Raw genomic sequence first — 14,873 nt, forward strand, 5'->3', positions numbered from 1 at the left:
CTGATTACCAAAAGAGGCAATTTTAAGTTCCCGCTGCATCAACGTTAAATATAATTCTACTAGAATTGACCTCGAGGACAAAAACGACCGCTAAAAGCTACCTAAATCTAAAGAGTAATCTATCTATCTATTCTAGGACAGGGGCAGGGAAATGGAAGAAATCACATATCTAATACACTTCTGAATCTCCAGTCGAGTGATCTAGAGCAATGACACGCGATTTACAGTGTGTTGGATTTACATGCTACGAATCATGATGCAAGCTTCTACCAAGTGACCAGCAGAGTCGGACAGTGCAGGAGAGCTGACGCGTCGAATCAGTCACTGTCCGTGTCTTCAGGTTTCGGGCCCCCGAAAGCAAGCCAATTCGACATCCTCAGGCGCCGACGCTCTTCCTGAGCTTTCAACTGATTACGCGTCTTCTTCTTCTTTTTCACCACCGGCACGGCTGGTGCATTTCCTTCTGTGCCACTGGCGACAGGCGTACCTGCCGCAGAAGCCGCCGGCGTCTGTACACGGGAACGGACCGGCGTGTTGGCCCCACTTCCCCTGGGTGTTCCCTTGGGTGTTTTCCCATCTGCAAAAGCGTCCTCGACCACAGCAACTTTACCTTTATGCGTCATGCGACCTGATTCGATGTGCCATGTTTCCGGACCTGTAAACAACTAAATTAGGAACCGCACCCGAACAGACGAAAAGAAGACAGCCCGCATACACAAGGCAGACACGAATTCAGTGTTGTGCGAGATGATGACCTAACAAGTGCCGGTGAAAAAGCGGTTAACTTTTCTGACTGAAATCCTTACCACAGCACCCGCCCAATCCCGAATGGCAACAGCTAGACCACCGAGTGCCTCACGGTCCAGGAAGTTACTCGGTTCATCAAGGATACAGATCTGAGGCACATAATAAGCTTCATCAACAACAGCCTAATCCCTAAAAAGCCTCCTTACCTGCGGATTATTCCACAAACATGCGGCAATGACCAATTTGATTTTCTGGCCTGCAGGACAACGGTCGATGTTGTTGACACGGGTCAAATAAATTCGATCGCGTACCTCCCGATAAACCGTTGATCTCATTATATTGTGCAATGTCTCCATCAAGTCCGATGTCTTCGAGGTGCTTCCGTACTAATTGAGCTGAAGTATCGCGCGATCCGGCTCCTTCTCGAGACGCTTCAAGATCATCGAACCGCTGGACAAGCTTCGTGAAGCCCTTGGCAAGTAGCTCATCACGAGGAATCCAGGTGTTGAATTTGTGATCCAAATTCTGCCATTTGATCTCGTATTGAAACGATTTTTTAAGCTTCTGCCTGCCAAGAATAAACTGTGGTTGGGCTTAGTTACCGGGATTTATCGTGATGATCACCAAACAAACCTCTAGTTTACGTGTCGTCCCATTCTTTCCTACAAACGGAACTTCCAACTGAGCCTTCTCTTCTTCTGTTAGTACGCGAGTGACCTTTTCAAGAGTCTCGCCTGAGGCATTGTGAGGTAATGTTTATCTCAAAGAATTCATTTAAGTCTTACGATCATGTCCGTCCTGGTAACGCCACTGGATGTACTGGATCGGCGTCTTCTCCAAATGCTGTTCTAAATTCGAGTTTCAGGGCCTGACTTAACCACATGCATCAAACTTACCAATATGGTGCGTAGCATGCTGGGAAACATAGCCGATGCGGAGGGAAGGGTGTTTATAGACAGCGCCCTCCTGAGGTTCCGTCTCACCCTGAAAATGCGTCAGAAATTGCCTTGCTCAGCATACGTAGATCAAAGAAGGCATACTGTCAACAGCTTAACTAAAGTCGACTTCCCAGCACCGTTGGGACCAATAATTCCCACCCGGCTATACAAATGTTTTCTCAGTGAATCATGAAGTACGTGACAGCTTGTGGGAAACAAACCTTGAAAGAGAGAGCGCGCAGCTGACGTTCATAAGGCTTGGTTTATCGCACCCCGGATAAGTGAAGGTACAGTTCGTCATTTTGAGAATGGCGCGTGTGTTGCTCCGCACTCCCATAAGCGACCCAGGAGGAGGGAACGAGAATTTAACTGATGTAGCGGCAAGGGTATAATACGATTTCGCCTCCGGGTGATGGCTTACGAATTTTGACAGATTTCCACGGTAGTATACAAGCTGGAACAGATGAGTTACTGGACCGTTTTCAATATGAGACGTATAGATATCTACCTTTTTGGATTCGTAATGAATTATATCGGTCGTGACATTGTCTAGGAAGCTAAAGCAACAATTAGTCTCAATATAAAGTCGAGTAAAGTAAGTTCGAACAAGCTGACCTAGAGTCGTGACTAACAATGAGGCAAGTAACGTCCTTGCGAGAAGTTAAGTAATCCTCAAGCCATTTTACAGATTTGACGTCCATCTAGAAAGCATGAACATAAAAGCAAGTAGAAAGAGAACGCAGGGATTACTCACATGATTGGTCGGTTCGTCCAGGAGTAGGAGATCTGCGTTATATAACATAGCACGGGCGAGTTCTAGCCTCATTTTCCATCCTCCAGACAAGCTACCGACAACTTGTCTCTGCAGTTCTTCATCAAATCCGACCTCCTTGAGTTGATTTACAATTTTATCACGAGACGTGCTAGCCAGGGCTTTATCTAAAGTAAAGTAAATGAACGTTATAGAAGTTCTTCTGCCAATAGGAGAAGGGAGAGAGGCCTACCTGATGCGACGAAGTCCACAATTGACATCGTCGTGTCTTCTCCCTGAAGCGCGTGCTCAACCATGACACACCTCAATTCACTTTGAGGCGGGAAGTTCTCGACCTTTCCTTCTCGCAACTGACGCATGAGAGTCGTCTTTCCCGAACCATTTGTACCCAGAATTCCATACCGTCGACCTCGATAGAGACGAAGTACGGTGTGTGAAAGGAGCAAAAGAGTTCCGTAGGCTAATGAGAAGGTCGTATCGCAAAGTAACTCTCCTTCCTCATCTTCAATCTGCTCGGGAGCGAATTTCGCGCGATCAATAGCATCATAATGCGATCGCACAGATTCTGTGTATCTCGCAGCCTCTTCAGCGGTGTCCGAAAACCATGGCCGAATAAAAGAGGTAATCGAGCGATTCCATACCTCCTTGTCTGAAAACTTCCGGAGATGGACAAGGTCTTCTACTATACCCGCTTGGAAGTCTATGGTGGTCAAGAATGTTGATGTCTGATTGCTTTGTAGGTTCGATGGGAGTAAGCTGATCATGTCGGTCTTAGCGGTGCTGGTCTCCTCTTCTATGTTTCTTGCCGGAGGTGGACCAGACGAAGACGCTCCTGCCTTCATTAACGTCTTGTACGCTGCCTCAGCGAACGCACGAACCTGGATAGATATTAGCGATAGTCCGAAAGGGAATTCAGATGAATTACCTCTGGGAACGCTGCGCTCTTCATAATCCTCTCGACGCCATCAACGAGACCACTCAGATGCTCAGCAGCAACATTTGGATCGCGAACAAGTTTTACAAGGTTGTCGATGACGACAACTGTTCGTCGTTGAACCTCCATGCTACGATCATTTAGGGCGCGCATGAGAAGGGGTACCACTACCGCCAGAGCTGGGGCAGTAACTTCTGCAACAAATGTTGTCGACGATAGTGCCTTCATACAAGCTTGTACTGAAGACGGGTTCGACATGCATTCGACGAGGATAGGGATGTGAGGATTGAGATCGGGATTGGCGACGGTTGTGCATAGTGCAGTCGCGCACTTCTTTGCTGCGGTAGATACCTAATATAAGCCACATTTAGAAGAGATCGCAGAGCCGATGATTAAAAGCAGACTTACTTCGGGTTTCGTATCATGCATAGCCTTCTCTACCTTAGGTAAGACAGCACCAAGCTCACCAGCGACCTCATCCTTTGCCCGATCGACAAAACCTCTGATGGACTCCAATGCACCGACCTTCGTCCGCCACTTTCCCTTCTCTAAGATATCTTCTAATTGACGGAAGACAAGACGAGTCGCTTCAGGAGGAAACAGCTTCAAAAGCGTTTTGGTAGCAGCAACCGCCGCAATCCGTACAACATCACCCTTGTCCATGTAGAGGTCCATGATCAGTGGCAGGTGCGGAAGCAAGATCGGTGCGACAGGCGGACCAAGAACAGATGCGAGGTACTGATAACCTATGGCGGCCGATTCCCTCTCATATCCAGACTTCTTGTTGGATGCAAAAGCCTGAAGAGTGCTGATGATATTGGCATCCCTAGAAGTGGCGTGTTAGTAGCATATATGCAATCAGATGAATACCTACGTGAGGCTCTGCAGCCCATGATTCTGCACTTCTCGAGCTAGTGAGTCTGCTGCTGCTTTAGCATCTAAATAGCGTAGGTGAGTGGAACGCGGCTGGGGGATCGCACACATCTTATTTACCTGGTGCTGTTGGAGCAGTCTTGAGTGCCTCCACAAACGGAGCGAATGAAGAACCCAGAGTAACAGTCATGATGCAGAAAGGCAACTGTAAGCACGTCAATACTCCTCAGGATCAGGACTGTCCAGATAGGCGAGGTGGTGAGGAAGGCGATCACTGCGCAGCGTTTGCTGGCTCGTCGTCGTGCGTCCAGCAGATAAGAGAGGTCGAGGTTCGATAAAGGAGTCTTTGATATAACAAAAGCCACTGAGCAATACGTTCGAGAGAGGAGCAAACCCAAGAAATGGGTAGTTACGGAAGAAAATCTGACTGAGGGGGCGAAACTACTTCAAAATTTCCGTTTGCATCATGTGACCTCAAAACTACTGAGTAAATAAAATAAAACCTCGAAAGATCTTGAATACTACTGCATTAAGGGGGAATCGAACCCCCGGCGGGTCGATGGCAACGACCCAGGTTACCACTACCCCATTAATGCTTAAAATAAGTTGTCACAAGACACATACATATATACTATTTGCACAATACCTTAAAGCATTTGTTACCGACCGAAGGAAAAGAGAAAGTCATCGTCAAGATTGCAAAGCCGACTAGCGTGTGTACAATGTGTCCATTAATCCGATCCGATCATAAATTAAACTAGTGTAACTTTATGGCATCCCGTTCTTCATGTTATCGAACTCGCTGTACTCATAATTAAGCCAGTTCGGACTCCTGTCCAGCTCGCCCATCGCTTCATTGACAATTTTGACCAAGCTCCTTCCTGGCTGCGGGTCCTTACCCAAACCACCATCCATACCCTCGCGTGGACCGTTCTTATCCCCACTCAACTCCCAAAACATGCTCCCACCGAGGCCCTCCGTCTTAATCCACTCGCCCTTCCACTTACCAATCTCCTCTGAATCAAAGCTCACCATCTCGCGTTTTTGATAATCAATACTCCAGCTTGCGATGGCTTTCTCATCGCGGAACACGAACGTGTCTGGAAGAGGAAGCGCGCGATAATCGTACACGCCAGCTTCCCATGATCCTGGTCCAATACCGGAGAAGGGTTTTCCTGGTCCTTCTGTGTTCATGAAGCTGCGTCCGTACAACGGAATACCAAGGATAATCTTATGGCGAGGTACACCGTGCTGTATGTACCATTGAACAGCATCGTTCGAGTTGACGCCTCCGCCATACACATTAGCCTGGTGGTCCGCAGTCGTACCCCATGATCCAGCTGCAGTGAAGTCAGAGAGCTTGAAGAGCATCTATGAAAGAAAAACACACCGTAATCGTAGGCCATTAAATTCCAGAAATCTAGGTATTTGTCCATGTCTCCAATCCGTAGCATCTTATAGTTTTCCGGGCCACATGGCGCTGCAATCTAGACGAGAAACATAAATAGATCCCTCAGGGTTTCCAGAAACAATACTCACGGTTAGTAAGAACTTATGGTTCGTTCCTCGGACCTGTGATCGAGCATCCAATGCCTCGCGTAGCTCCTTGAGTAAGGTAACGTAGCCATTGGCCTGATACGCATTAGACGGGTATTCATAGTCAATATCTAATCCGTCCAGCCCAAGACTCTCCATGAGATGCACTGCACTTTGTACAAAGTTCTGTCGCGCCATTTCCGAGACGACAACCGGGTGGAAGTGTGGTGAGTATGTCCAGCCACCAATGGATAAGAGCGTCTTCAGATGCCTATTCTGCTGTTTAAGCTTGAAGAGAGCTTTGAAGTTGCCGTAGAGATTATTTCCTGATTCGTCCCAAGAGTCGCCGGGATAATGGATGTCTTTGTCTGCCCACACGTCCGTGATGTGTACGACACCTGAATCAGGACGGACGTCGGCGAATGCGTACAGAATGTGACTATATAGACAGATTAAGTCCTTGGAGCGGTGAACAATTGATACACTCCAACTCACGTCAAATCCTCGACAGGGATCTTCTGCGGAGGGAACTTTCTTCCATAAATTCCCCTGTATGATTCTTAGCAGCAAGATACTAGGAAAACACGAACATGCATACCAATTCACGAAGCTAAATGAGGGAGTCAGCAATGACAGAAGCAGTAGAATGCCACTAAGCACGCACTATCCAACGCTATATTTCCCAGTAGGCATCTTGTCTCCACCAGTTTCGTCACCTCCTTCTGGCGGTTGTTGTGTCGGTTCCGAGGGGATACTTGACGTTATACTACTGGATGTACCCTCTTTTGATTCTTCGTCTGGAAGTCGTCCTCCTTCAATCGGTGAATCTCTAAACCAGAATCTGTAGAAAACGCCGAGCAGTACAACGACGACAATCGAAAGTAGGACGAGTCTAATTCGACGCGATCGCAGCGCTTGATCCCTGTCTCTCTGAGTTGGCCGGGGAGCGTTTGGGTCGTCTGTGGAGGGAACGAGTTCGTATTCAGCCCGCCCTGACATGGTCGCATTGAGGCAGGTGACGTAGATCCTTGGCGCTACTTATAAGTCACTGCGGGTGGAGACGGAACCACTTTGAAGCCGGTCGTACCACACGTTTGCGCTTCACAAAAAAATTAATAAATTTATTAAACACCATTCGATGCAATTCTAATGCGGCAAATTACATTTGGTGAACACTTAGTAACACATGCAAGTTCTCCAAAAATACAGAATAAAAACAGCTACACGCATTAATTGCCTTCAAAATAGCATATCGTGATGTATCCTCGATTCCTCGTCGAAATATTTAGATCATAGAAGCTCCGTTATGACACCCAGGCCCTACGAACGTCAGCTATTTATCTCAACCAACAAGTGGGAACTCGCTTACTTTGGTCTTCCCTTCGCGGAAGAGTAGCTTCATGCCTTCCTTGACAAATTCGGGATGGGAAACGAACTCGAAGGTTACTGACGCGCGATCGCCTGTACGAAGCACACCTTGCGGATTATCCATATCGATAATCTTTACAGTCTGTCGTACAGCCTGAGGGAGTCGTTAGCAATATTCAAACTAGTTACATTTCAAGACTTGCCCCGCAGTGAAGCATTGCCTATGAAGTGCTAGTAAGTTATGGCTGAAAATAAGACAGTAAAATACGTACCTGATAACCCTTTTGTAACGTGGTATTGTGGCTGAAAACGCTCAATCATGATCCTTGCCGAGTCAAGCAAGCGACTCACTATAGAATTAAAACTTGTCCTTTGAATTGACGAATAGCTGTAAAACTGACATCAGGTTGATCGCTACGAAGTGTGTCGCGGTTTGACGTACCTCGGGGAGGAGTATCGTTCTTCGCTGCAATGATCATACCCTTACGCACGGCTTGTCGCCGCATCCGCTTTAAAGCAAACGATACACATTGTCCCGCGTCAGCAGACGTTACAGGTGCTCTACAGCGCTCTTATAAAACATAAGACCGTCTAAGAATAGTACAGATCTTACCGTTTGCGTTGAATGCTCTTAATGGCAGTGACATGCCAATTCCCATTTGCATCAGGTCCAAGGTAGACTTGATCGCCAGCTTTCACTCGGCCAGAATTTATGATACCATTCACTACAGTTCCAACATATGGGACAGACCAAATTTCGGTAATAGAATACTAGGTCTCATTAGTATTAGTACAAACATAGGGCAAGTTTGGTTACCTCTAATGGCTGGTCAGAAGCAAACTTGTCGCCATCGCCTTCGCTGGAAGGAAGCAGATTCAAGAAAGTCCGAACAAGATCAAGGCCCGCTCCGGTAACATTAGAAACTTGGAAAATAGGACATAATCTCCATGAAGCGTGGCGGATGAGACCATGTGTGAAACGCAGCAGGAACGGGACGAATTTACCTTTGCTTTGCGAAGACTTGAGAGATTTCAACAGCAGTCTCTAGTGACTGTACGAATACTGGGGTCTTGCGACATCCGGGACTTTTGAGTATCTTCGTGACTTGCTTGACTGTCTCAGCGAGGACGTTCGGAGGAGTCATATCAATCTACGGAAAGGATAAGTTTCGAAACACAGACGAATCATTTAGAAACAACATACTTTAGTAATGCAAACCACTACAGGAACATTAAGGGCAAGGGAGATGGCAAGGTGCTCCTTCGACATGCCTATGAGCCCGGCGTTAGCTCCAACCATGAGGATTACGCAGGAAGGTGATCCAGATGTCAGGCCGTATAATGTTGTCTTCAAATATTTCTCGTGACCAGCAAGATCTATTTAATAATAAGTACGCCGTCATGTAATCAAGGGTGCAAAGGAAAAACTTTCCAATGAAAGATACTACTTTTGCAGCCTGCATAGTAATTTCGTCCCAACCGAGCTTCTCCCTACGTATTACATCCTGATCCGTAGATGAAGCAGTCTTAGGAAGAATAGGCTCTCCAGAAGTTGAGAAGCCCAATATCTAAGGTACGTAGAAATAATTAAGAATATTTAATACGTCAAATAGGAGAAGCTTTCAACTACTGACCTCCATACCAACGCTTGAGGTCCGTCCTGTTTCTATCTCGTGTTTGTGGCGAAATAGTCCAACCCGTGCTCGCCCTCGTCCATCGTCTAGTCCACCTGATTCGCCAATAAGAACTCAAAAGTACTCGAGAGGCTCAAATAATAACTACCTCTAGTAAGTACACCAAGTGTTGTTGACTTTCCACTATCGACATTCCCGACAACAGCACAGCGGACTTCAGCCAAAGCAGCTACGCTTGCTGGAGGCAGTCGCAGTAATAATGCTGTCCGAGGCTGCGAACTCGTGTACGGATACAATACAGACACCTTGTAGGCTTCAGTGACTGATAGTTGCAATCGAATCCAAGGAACAATTCACCTTTCCGCCGATCTCCTCTACCAGTCTCGTAACTTCGCCACATAACTTCGCCAAGTCATCCTCCGTTCGCGGAGTTCCTGTCCAATCGTCTGCAATAGTTGATGCGTTTCCAGAGAATAGTTGTGATCGTTGTGGTCTTGCTCCCAATCGGAGGATGTGTTCGCCCTTCTGGTTCGTGAGCAATTCTGCTAAGATTTCCCGAGCCAGTTCATGATCCTCATCATTTTCGGACAGCATTAACACCTGTACAGATGTTTAGTTCGGTACAACTTCAAATATAGACGGAGGGCAGACCTGTAATCGCTCATCAATCTCAGGATCATCCTCTGTGGTAGAGCCAGAGCTTCTGGCCTTCTCCATACTTCCATCGCTCACAACGGGATCCATATTTTCCTTCTCCCTACTGTACTCCTTACTAGAATGAGTCCGCTGCCTTGCGACCTCCTTTTGTCGTATCTCATCGATTTCATTCTGGAAGTTGCGCAAGCTCGTCATAGCGCCTAGAGGGGAAGCGTATTCCAACACTTTGCTGAATGGATAGATAGCACTTCGACTTGTACTTTGGCACGTTTATTATTACAATAACGTGACTCGTCGTGACTTTGCTATGACCATCTTTGATAGGGACTGGCGTGGTAAGGCTCTACCGCGGTACCGCACTGCGGTAGAGTATTCTCACGGTTACCACACCGCGGTAAATGTTCCCACGGTAACCGCAAGTTCTGCGGTAACTGCAAAAATCATCGGAATTCTGCGGAGCTAGCCTTAAGTAGCATTATATTCTCACAATCATAGGATAATCTCACACTAATTTGCGTGACTAGTCACATTAGTCACATTTTGTGACTACAGTCAGTTGTCCTCTGAGCACCTGATTCTTTGTAAGTCAACTTGTGCGGTTACTGCGGTTACTGCGGTTACCGTGGGAATTTCTACCGCGGTAAACCTGAACCGCGGTTCTTGGCACGGTTTACCGCGGCGGTTACCACGCCAGTCCCTAATCTTTGACTAGGAAACTCCCATGACTCGCCACGCACTTTCTGCAGCAAAGTAGACCAGGGACAGTCCTCCATTCACTCATCTTAGGTCTGAAGCTGCTGTGAATTTATGCAGTGTCACTGTGTCAGAATGTTTTCGTGATTTTTTTACGATCACGTGTATCCGTTTCTGGATGCATAAAGTCGCGTCGAGCGTTGAACACATTTTGTCTTCACAGTCATCCATCGCGACCATCAGTAATTATCTGATATGCAAAGTCAAGACGATATTGCGGAATTAATCTTCGATGATGAAGTTTCGGATATGAAGGAGGATTGGAATACTGCCATTCTAGTTGGCGACAGCGACTTCGACGAGGATGACACGGCAGTGGAGGACGAGGGCGAGGAGGAAACCTGTCAAGACGAACTAGATGCGGGCAGCAAAGAGTTTGTTTCGTGCCTAGATCTCTTGGAAGCTGCTCAAAAAGCTTGTAGGAGCGAGACTATCTCTCATCTGGAGAACCTCGCTTTGTCGTTCCTCTCTCAACTAACTGCATCCCTTACGCCAAAGTCAAAGAGAGAGTCTAGTCACACACCAAACTCACAGTCTTCGTCTCGTTCGTCGCCTAATAAAATAGTTCTCGAGCTAGCGAACAGAAGAACTATACTCCAAGCCAAGGGAAAGTAAGTTATTTGGTCTATCAACTCTCGTGGTGGCATCTGAGAAAGTTGCGCAGGGCGGGTAACATGCGTACAGTGCAGTTTCCGAAGAAAATGAAGGGTCCAAGTGCAAGAGCTCCAGGTCTCGTAGATTTTTACAGTAAAGTCGAGAGCGCTGGGACTAACGCCCGGCATATAGCGCAACTGCTAAAGGTCGTGAACGAAGCTCACGAAGCGCTTGTCAATCAGTCTCCAATGACTAAACGGTCTCCCGTCTGACTACTGCAATCGTGCCTGTTTATTGACTACGCATATAGTGACCTTTTTTACAGAGATGTGCCATTGTTCAATACTCAAGCCACAGTTGATGCGGTATTTGAAGTGCTCCTACCAGACATTCCGGTTAACTCAGACTTCAAGTAGCTGGTAGACGACCTAGCGGCCACCTTCTCGAAAAAGCGCTCCGAACTCAACATCGTAACTACTTTTCTCTACGGATAAGTCTGCTACTGAATGAAGTACACAGAGAGCCTCGTCAAAAGGGCTTTTCTGTGGTTCAGCACTTACCATTCATCTTCATGACGGCTCTACGATTACGGGGCACAACTCAGAGGTCCGCTGCCTTCGTTAATCACTGACGCGTTCCGAGCAAGTCATAGAATCTATTCGAATAATTCAAACTAGGCGGCCCTCATCCCTGAAGCGCAAGACATTGCCGAATTCTGCATGAATGAAGATATCACCTGGATTCTCGTAGTGGAAAAAGATGTCGATAAGCTTTAAATAATAGAAACCATATTCTCTGTGTCTCACTCCAAGCTCCAGGCCGTATTTCAGACCTTGTCTCGAGCTGGCCTGACTAACCATCCAAGTCTACCTGGTCCGGGCATTCTGATCACGGTACTTGCTATCTCCCACAGAAACAATATTTCCTGAAAGTAACAATCGGTAAATAGGGCAAAGGATATCCTGATCTCGCAACGAGGCAGTTGGTCAAGACCCTCTCTGATAATATGCCAGAAGAGTATGATACTATACCTGTCTCTACATCATGAATCTCAACCCTAGCTGACCTTGTAAGGACACGAATTCTCGCCCTCGTCGACGCAGATGCATATGGTCTCGATATCGTGTCAGTTTACAAGTACGGTAGTATGAGTATGCAGCACGAAAACGAGAGCCTCGCAGCAGAGCGAGTGGAATGGATCGGCGTCTCTGCTGGTGAAGCTTTGAGGTAAGGTAGCTCATACGTCCATCTACAGTAAAAGTCTGTAACCAGCATAGTCTAGGAGTAGACAGAGATGCGTTCCTACCAATCACTGTCCACGATCAACGTAAAGTGCGTGTCAATCCTTCTCCGCTTTTTCACTATGAAAAGACAACTAAAGCTTTTCTTGGAGGCCATATCGTTGCTACAATCACGCATCCAAATGCCAAGTGCTTGGAGGTACGCCTAGCACGTATTTTCTGCCTTCTCTAACCGTTTTGCCATGCCTCCCTCGTATCAATATATTAGGCGGGAACTTATGCAAATGCTCCATACTCGACGCAAGGCCGAAACTGAGGTCTTGTCTTCTGCACCAATCCCTTTACACCTGGTATGTCATTTCGATGAAGACGACGGCTCCGTTCACCCCGCGAAGAAGCTCCTTATCCCGCTAGTCTGCTTCACGATCCGCAAGATTAACGATGCTTTACTGCTTTGACACCGTATTTTCCTTCTTCCTGTCTTGCTCGCGGTATACTACTTTCTGGACAACTGGTAATCACGACTCATTTAATCTGTTACCTGATATCGTCACAAAACGTCTTCCATCAACAAAGAATACATATCTTATGGGTTTACATAAATGACGGTCTTTGATGAGTCCTCTCTAGTGAGAGACAGTATACAAGCAAGAAATCAGGTACAAACGTCCTTACTCGTACCGGGGCGGTGGATGTTCTGGCGTCTGTATAGGAGCAGCTCCAGACATGCCCACTATGACTGGATGCTCGTCCAGCTGTCCCATTTCTAACCGCCGATAATCTGTTTCGAGTTCTTTCTGTCGCGCAACCAACCCTTCATGCAGGCTGACACGTCCGTTGCCACCGTTGCTCCCATGTCCAGCAGTAGCGGCCGTCACACCTGTTGACTCGGAAGGTGAGATATATGACAACACTGTCGATTCGCGGTGCGTATACGAAAGCGAGGCGAGATTGTCTGTCGAAGTATATGCGGGGGTATCATATGGGATTTGTGGGAGCGTTCGACTTGGACTCCGATAGAGGCCTGGCGGGTGCGAGGGCTCAACATTTGACATCACCACGGCGCCTTCTTTGGTCCCAGTTGGCTGCGAAGATACCACAAATGAGGGTCCGAGTAACGATTGTTTCTTCACGAGTTGCTGTTGCCTTCGCTTCCTTACATAACGACGTCGGAAAAAGCAGAGGGCGTATGAGGCAACTATCAGAGCAACAACTGCTCGTGATGCGTACAAACGCTCAGCTCACTTTCAACTTGTTGAAAAAATATTTTTGTACTGACTGACGGCAATGACAATTCCCGCAATGGACCCTTTGCTGATCCCGCCGCCTGTGCTTATGTCCGCATTATTACCACCACGTGCCGCACCACCTGTGGACGATGCCGAAGCTAAGGATCCGCCATTACCTGTCGCGCCAGGTGTTCCTGTAAACGTCCTCGTCCATGTCCCCGTTCTCGTTCCCGTCGGTACTCCGCAGAATGAATGGGACGTGTGGTCACTCGCATCGTCATTTTCTCCATTATCGTCGTCGTCGTCCGAGTCTCCGTGTTGATCATCGCTGTTTGCAGCACGCTGAGCCCAACTCGTTGTAAACTAAATGTCGAAGTCCGACTCACCCTTGGTGAGGCACGCAACTCGTCGTGCTTTGTGCAAGTACACCTATACGAGCCACTCCGATCAGACTCAACAGCAAATAGCGTTGCGCATTTGAGATCGAGAGCGCTTGACAAGTCTTCATCCTTCCACGTTGTAGCGCGTCGTCACTCACCCGTCGGTGGGTGGGAAGTAGGGAGGGAAGAAACGGACGGAGTGAACAGAAGGCGTGCGTGCGCCCAGCCCATTAATATTCCATCCATCCAGCATCCATTCCTTCTTATTCATAATTCACATCTACTCGTGGGTGATGTCCGTCCAAGTGGACGGCAAGAGACCGGCAACAAGAAGAAAGAAGCTCGGTGGTGTGATTGATGCTAACCATTCTTTTCTATGTTAAGATGCTTAGTCGGACGGATGGAATGGCTTGGAATCCACATTCCGCAGCAGGGTTCGGAATTTGTATGGCTATATGGCAGTAAGTCGGTGTGGTTATATGCACATTACAAATGCGGATTCCGGCTGGCCGGTAATTGTAAGAGCTTGCTTGAAGTGAGGAGCGGACGGCCGCAGTTATTCTATCGAAAATTATGTTACTCCATTCTGAGTTAAGGCATATTTCGTCAGTAATGATTAAAACGGGCTTGTACGGTTCGTGCGCAGTCGATGGTCAACAACACGAGGGTCTCGGCGAATAGACTCTGCATGCGCTTTGCAGTCACCTAAGATAGAAGAGTATCACCAAGGTCCGATTCTACAGCCCGAAAGGAATGAGGCGATGCACAAAACTGAGGGAGCGGATACCCCACATAAAGAACGAGCCGCTGGTAGCGAACATAGTACGCTCTAACCCCGCGGCATTTCCAATAACCAAAACAATGGAGCTCGAAGCAACGTCGCATCTGGTTTGGTGGCGTGGGCATAGTTACCTACATACTCTACCTCGAGGAATCCTTTCTCCAGGGTGTGCATAGCCTTGCTTCCGGATAAAAATAGTGAACACGAGTGCCAAGAACACGTTCGGCAGGATCCGACGTCGTTCAAAGCTTATTTCGACTTCGAATAGTTTTCCTCTCTCCCGCTAAATTTCGGAGAAAATGTGTCGAAATCAATCGTAACAACGTTCTCGGTTATGTTAGTTGAAATTTTGTAAAAGTATCTTGGCTCAGTAAGGAAACCTCTTTGCCAGTATATTTGCTAAAAATTATAATAATTTGTAATATCTACATGTTTT

At 47.3% G+C, this 14,873-nt stretch overlaps 5 protein-coding genes and 1 non-coding gene across 6 annotated transcripts; 1 reads left to right on the forward strand and 5 right to left on the reverse strand.

Moving 5' to 3' along the window:
• Nucleotides 1-33: 33 nt before the first annotated feature.
• On the reverse strand, nt 34-4,553 carry FOMMEDRAFT_123325 (uncharacterized protein). The gene is made up of 18 exons (XM_007266781.1): nt 4,385-4,553; nt 4,266-4,329; nt 3,800-4,217; nt 3,383-3,742; nt 2,690-3,335; nt 2,440-2,624; nt 2,301-2,386; nt 2,194-2,242; nt 1,907-2,139; nt 1,788-1,848; nt 1,644-1,731; nt 1,533-1,595; nt 1,381-1,481; nt 1,059-1,329; nt 954-1,003; nt 807-896; nt 716-755; nt 34-655 (listed from the first exon to the last, which is right to left on the reverse strand). The coding sequence occupies exons 1-18, from the start codon at nt 4,452-4,454 to the stop codon at nt 318-320; spliced, it is 3,213 nt and encodes a 1,070-aa protein (XP_007266843.1). The 5' UTR covers nt 4,455-4,553; the 3' UTR covers nt 34-317.
• A 236-nt stretch (nt 4,554-4,789) lies between these two features.
• On the reverse strand, nt 4,790-4,860 carry FOMMEDRAFT_t37. The gene has a single exon. It is a non-coding gene; the product is annotated as a tRNA-Gly (tRNA).
• An 81-nt stretch (nt 4,861-4,941) lies between these two features.
• Nucleotides 4,942-6,803, reverse strand: FOMMEDRAFT_146809 (glycoside hydrolase family 18 protein). The gene is made up of 6 exons (XM_007266782.1): nt 6,465-6,803; nt 6,399-6,410; nt 6,296-6,349; nt 5,804-6,239; nt 5,655-5,751; nt 4,942-5,604 (listed from the first exon to the last, which is right to left on the reverse strand). The coding sequence occupies exons 1-6, from the start codon at nt 6,797-6,799 to the stop codon at nt 5,033-5,035; spliced, it is 1,506 nt and encodes a 501-aa protein (XP_007266844.1). The 5' UTR covers nt 6,800-6,803; the 3' UTR covers nt 4,942-5,032.
• Nucleotides 6,804-7,020: 217 nt separating this feature from the next.
• Nucleotides 7,021-9,654, reverse strand: FOMMEDRAFT_168184 (GTP-binding protein 1; the record flags this gene model as incomplete). The annotated part of the gene is made up of 15 exons (XM_007266783.1): nt 7,021-7,120; nt 7,170-7,322; nt 7,372-7,389; nt 7,441-7,471; nt 7,520-7,556; nt 7,611-7,729; nt 7,782-7,939; nt 7,986-8,112; nt 8,174-8,319; nt 8,373-8,545; nt 8,601-8,736; nt 8,803-8,897; nt 8,951-9,107; nt 9,160-9,402; nt 9,454-9,654. 15 exons carry the CDS (start codon nt 9,652-9,654, stop codon nt 7,091-7,093), a joined length of 1,824 nt encoding a protein of 607 aa, XP_007266845.1. The 3' UTR covers nt 7,021-7,090.
• A 1,259-nt stretch (nt 9,655-10,913) lies between these two features.
• On the forward strand, nt 10,914-12,505 carry FOMMEDRAFT_84217 (topoisomerase acting in meiosis; the record flags this gene model as incomplete). The annotated part of the gene is made up of 11 exons (XM_007266784.1): nt 10,914-11,065; nt 11,117-11,171; nt 11,223-11,276; nt 11,326-11,412; nt 11,484-11,567; nt 11,625-11,699; nt 11,756-11,823; nt 11,881-12,033; nt 12,084-12,138; nt 12,200-12,246; nt 12,316-12,505. The coding sequence occupies 11 exons, from the start codon at nt 10,914-10,916 to the stop codon at nt 12,503-12,505; spliced, it is 1,020 nt and encodes a 339-aa protein (XP_007266846.1).
• A 166-nt stretch (nt 12,506-12,671) lies between these two features.
• On the reverse strand, nt 12,672-13,970 carry FOMMEDRAFT_168185 (uncharacterized protein). Its single transcript, XM_007266785.1, has 3 exons — nt 13,663-13,970; nt 13,327-13,604; nt 12,672-13,260 (listed from the first exon to the last, which is right to left on the reverse strand). Exons 1-3 carry the CDS (start codon nt 13,782-13,784, stop codon nt 12,719-12,721), a joined length of 942 nt encoding a protein of 313 aa, XP_007266847.1. The 5' UTR covers nt 13,785-13,970; the 3' UTR covers nt 12,672-12,718.
• Nucleotides 13,971-14,873: the final 903 nt, after the last annotated feature.

This window comes from Fomitiporia mediterranea (genome assembly GCF_000271605.1).
Source record: "Fomitiporia mediterranea MF3/22 unplaced genomic scaffold FOMMEscaffold_6, whole genome shotgun sequence".
Classification (NCBI taxonomy): Eukaryota; Fungi; Basidiomycota; class Agaricomycetes; order Hymenochaetales; family Hymenochaetaceae; genus Fomitiporia; species Fomitiporia mediterranea.